General features: G+C 38.9%; 1 protein-coding gene across 1 annotated transcript in view; it reads left to right on the top strand.

Moving 5' to 3' along the window:
- The first annotated feature begins 793 nt into the window (after positions 1-793).
- LOC147026885 (uncharacterized) overlaps positions 794-5000 on the top strand; it is a 207558-nt gene continuing 203351 nt past the window's right edge. The window contains exons 1-3 of the mRNA XM_085883592.1: positions 794-942; positions 1495-1599; positions 2040-2136. Of these exons, the coding sequence (XP_085739718.1) occupies positions 820-942; positions 1495-1599; positions 2040-2136 (325 nt within the window). The 5' untranslated portion in view covers positions 794-819. The remainder of the gene's footprint in view (positions 943-1494; positions 1600-2039; positions 2137-5000) is intronic.

Here is a 5000-nt window from a genome sequence, read left to right as displayed (position 1 = left end):
ACAACTACAAAAATGAAATTGGAAGGTGAATTAGAGTTAAGATATAGATGTGAGGGAGTCTGAATGGATTTTTTATTACAGGCCTGAATTTCACTTAAAATGCATTTTTGTCTAAAAATGCTAATTTTCTTCCTGTTTTTTTTTTTGCATCCAAAACTTACACCATCTTATTGACTACAAAAAAAGAATCAGATATCAAATTATAGTGAAGATAAAGCCGTGATAGTGGAAGAAAGTACGAGCCTTCCAAAATAAGCTACATGATATGGTGCAAACAAAATGGTGGCAATTTGATTTTGGAGCCCCTCCCTGAGTGTGGGAAGTCCCACCCTGAACTGAGAAGCCCCTCCTCACATGGACGGACAGACAGACTGTTGCAGATTTTATATATATATATATATATATATATATATATATTAAGGCAGGGAGGGGTCTCAGACTCAGAGAGGGAGGGGTCTTCACTCAGAGAGTTGTCATTGCATGGAATGGTCTTCCTGGAAAGATAGTGGCTGCAGAAAAAGTAAGTAGGTTTGAGTGATTGGAAATATGAGTCATGATTGTGCTGTCTGTGTGATTGTCTTGTCAAAAGGTAAATGTGCTGCCGGTCTTCATGACACAGTCCACAACCCCCAACATCCTCCAAAGTAACAATACAAATATATCACCCGAGTGATATATCCCGATGCCTACCCCACTGTTTTCCTCCCCACTCCTTTATCATCTGTTAAAAGAATCGACGATTTTCTCACACAATTCCTGAACGTTTTACCCCAGCAGGTGATTTATTTTCAGCATCGTGTCTGTGGGACTGGAACCACGATGAAAGATACAAGTTTGGGACCCGTTTGTGCCTTTTGTAAGAAAGACCAGACTGTGGAGGAAGAATGTGGACAGATGTGCCATTCCTCAAATGGATCTATTCATGTTCATTATCTTTGCCTTGTGAGTGTTTATGTTAACGATCCAGATCACCGTTCTTCCTCTGTTTATTGCTCTTTTATTTTTTTTCTTCCTTTTACATGTCATTCTTTTAACAGTAAATTACAGTGACATGATAGTTTGTACACTGACCAACAAACGATAGAGACACAGGGATGGAGAAATTGTCGAAGGGCTCTATAGGGGACTAGCATGCCAAGTCTAAGTCTAAATTACAACTATTAATGTTCTGTTCCCCCTCCGAGCCGTGGGTCCTCTGTTCCCCCTCTGAGCCGTGGCTCTTGCTTTCCCCTCCAAACCATGGGCCCTTGGTTCCCCCTCCTAGCATGGACCCTTGGTTCCGCATCTGAACTGTGGCACCTCAGTTCCATGTCCAAGCCCTCAAGTGAAATGCGGAACCTCTGAGCTGTGTCTGTCTGTTTTACTTTCAGATCTGTACTTAAATAATCACTGCCAATTACTATATGCTTTCACCTTGTCCTCATCTGATTATCATCTCGTGCCTCATTAGCAGTAATTTAATTTTTTTTAATCTTTCCCTATTCATCCGTGTAGATCTACTCTTCAGCTTTGTTTACTGATCATCAAACTTCGCAAGAGACAAATTGTGGTTTTTATGTTGGACATATATGGAAGGAGATACTTCGATGGAAGAAGTTGGTGAGTCTTTCGAACACAATAACATGTTAATTAGCTTTTAGCCCTGAACAGCGAAATATTGTTTTGTTTTGTTCTCTCAATCTCTCAATCTCTCAATCTCTCAATCTCTCAATCTCTCAATCTCTCTCTCTCTCTCTCTCAATCTCTCTCAATCTCTCTCTCTCTCTCTCTCTCTCTCTCTCTGTCTCTCTCTCTCTCTGTCTCTCTCTCTCTCTCTCTCTCTCTCTCTCTCTCTCTCTCTCTCTCTCTCCTTCTCTCCTTCTCTCGTTCTCTCGTTCTCTCGTTCTCTCGTTCTCTCGTTCTCTCGTTCTCTCGTTCTCTCGTTCTCTCGTTCTCTCGTTCTCTCGTTCTCTCGTTCTCTCGTTCTCTCTTTCTCTCTTTCTCTCTTTCTCTCTTTCTCTCTTTCTCTCTTTCTCTCTTTCTCTCTCTCTCTCCTGTAGGTTGCCAAATTAGACGATGCCAAAGGACCTATCTTTACTCTTGCGCTATTGAGAAAAAGGGGTTTCTCATTGTTGATGAAGACAAGGAAATGTATGAGTGAGTATTTTTTTTTTAATCTTCAGTATAATGAGGTACACAAGAGCATTAAAATAATATTCTGGGAAGGGGAGTGGGGTGGGGAGTTGCATGAGCACAATGACATTGAGGTAAGAGATTGTATCAGGTATGGTGGTCGATCAGATTGGGATGGAGATGCTAGTAAGGGGAGAGAAGAAGGCCAGTCAAGTGGGGGTGGGGTGTGGCAGATAAATTTTGACTTTTTCACACTAAAGTTGTGAGAATCAAAATGTGGAGATGCCCTGTAAAAACACACTTCGATCATAATTTTGTGAAAAACACTGGTTCAGAAAATCTTTGTCTTCACTGTTTTTTATACGCGGTCTGTAGATTACTGTTGTTCAACTGTTGTTGTTTTGTATGCAGCCTGTGGCTGCTGGTTCTGTTAGTTCTGTAAGTGTGGTTGTGCCACTGTCTTATTCAACTGACAAGACCAAATGATCAATTTCTGTTTTCACTGAATTATTTGGCCTGATAGTCATGATCTGAAATCACAAAGACGTAAAACGGTCGTCAAAAGAAAATGCTGCCACTCCAAAAATGTGAGATGCAGCATCTTGACCAACTATGTGGTAAGAATTGTGTGTGGTGGGTCATGTACCAAACTTTTAAAATCATACACTATCAATTAAGATTACTTTTAATGAAATATCAAAAAAGTGCATCATGCAAAGAGCAATGTCCTCTGTTTTTTGAATGCTAGGACATCATCCCTAATGATCTCAATATGGTGGAGGAGGTGGAGATGGGAGGATGTCTGGGGACGAGTGACATCGAAAGCACAATTCTATTGTTGGCACATGAAGTTTGGAATTGTGGTTTAAAGCTGTTGAATTTTTTAAGGGAAAACTTTAAGGATATGAGAAGTGATTTGGGAGCTTTAGATTGGGTAAAGAAAATGAGTGGGTAGTCTGCAGTGGAGAAATTGGAAAGCTTCAATTGATAGTGTATGATTTTTCAAAGTAAAAGAGCAAATGTATTGGGTGGAGAAAGAGTAGGTACATTCCAGCGAGGTATAAAGGTCAAGGCAGAGAGGTATGGAGTATAATTAGGATAAGTTTTTTGAGGCATTCATTCAATACAAAACAACAGGACTAGAGTACAACTCGCATCTATATAGGAGGAAAGAGAGACTAGTTAATAAAATAACTCGGCAGGAAAAAAGGGAATATGGAAAGGACATAGCCAAAAGTATTAAACACAACAACAAGCCAGTATTTAAGTATATAATAAGTAAGGAAAATTTTAAGAGAAATGTGAGCCCATCTTATATATTATTTCCGAGTTTGTGGTTTCGTGTCGCGCTATCTTCGACTTTGTTCTGCGCTCGAGTAATGTGATATTCGGCTTACATTATCTCAAAGACCATATGAGGTGCATGGTACAAAAAAGTAAATAAAATGGTTCTGAAACAGTGAAATCGTGCCAAAAACGGTTACTGCATTTGTAATGCTATAACCCAAAACATTGTATATCAATAAGTACTTTGAACATTGTATTCCACTTTCTGCATTGAAGTAAAATTACTACTGATACTCTGCATTAGTTCCTTTCTCAAACACACCCACCCCAACATGTCACGCAGAGCGCGGGTTATGCTAGTTGGAAATAACACAGGAGAATTGGTGGATGATGAGGGTGAAACGGCAGGCTTATTAACCCGTCCTCCGCTGAGCGGGAAACGTGATTTTGCAATCACTTATGTGTATGTGTGTCTGTGTGTTTTCTGGGTCATGACTTTCTTTTTTCTTACCATTTGAGTTTATGTGATCAAATTTTCAACAAAGCTTTATTATGAGAATATGGAGAAGACAAATTAATAATTTTGTCGAAATAATTTTTATTATTGTTATTATTATTCGTCGACCGTTTTTGGTCTTTTTTTGGCGACATTTTTTTTTTCTCAGCAACCACTTGTCCGAATGACAAAAAGTTTCAGAGTAGGAGAGACCTCCCCTCCCCCCCTCTCCCATAGAGAATATTTTAATTATAATGGTGATGTCATAGGTCACATAATATGGCAGCCATCTTGGATAAAATGGCAAAAATTAAAATATTGAATCTTGGTACATCTCATTCCACTCCCAATGGGGAATATCAGATTGTAAGGATGATGTCATCTGTTAAGTGGTAGACCAGCCATAAATGTTTGAAACAAAATCCTTGTTTACCATTGAGATTCATTGTGTATGTCCAGGCCATAACATTTTCACCAATTGAGCTTTTGTCATCAAATCTTCAACAAACCTTTATTGTGAGATTGTGGAGATCTCAAATTAAATAAATGTATAAAAAATTATTAACTGTTGTTTTCATCGTTTAGTTGGAATACAAAATGGACGTGGACGGGCTTTGCATTTTGAGATGCTTTCTATTCAAATACTTTTTTTGCTTCTACGTTCACACGGGAACAGTCAGGTGAACTTCCAATAGCTGAGAGTATCTATCTTGGGAGTGAGCAAAGGCTTTTATAAAAGATCCATGTTATTGGAGGTGAGGTGAATTCGCAGGTACAAAAATTAAGGAACGATAAAGCTCGAGGGTCAGAAAGTATACATCCAAGAATTTTGAGGGAGGTGGCAGAACAGATGAGCGTGGTGTTGGCGGATATCTTTACAGATCGTTGGAGTCAGGACAGGTACCAGAGGATTGGATAATAAAAATTGTCACACCACGATTTATAAAAAAAAGTTTTCAGTGAAGAATGGGGGAACTATATATTGACCTGTTAGTTTGATTTCAGTTGAGGGAAAGGTATTGTAGACATTAATAAAGGAACCGATAGGGAAACATTTGAATAATTTCAAACTAATTAAAGGTAATCAACAAGTATTTACCAAAGG

Source organism: Eptatretus burgeri, chromosome 5 (genome assembly GCF_056783735.1).
Source record: "Eptatretus burgeri isolate ZD-2024b chromosome 5, Ebu_testis_v1, whole genome shotgun sequence".
NCBI classification, from domain to species: Eukaryota; Metazoa; Chordata; class Myxini; order Myxiniformes; family Myxinidae; genus Eptatretus; species Eptatretus burgeri.
This window is presented reverse-complemented; position numbering and strand designations above follow the sequence as displayed.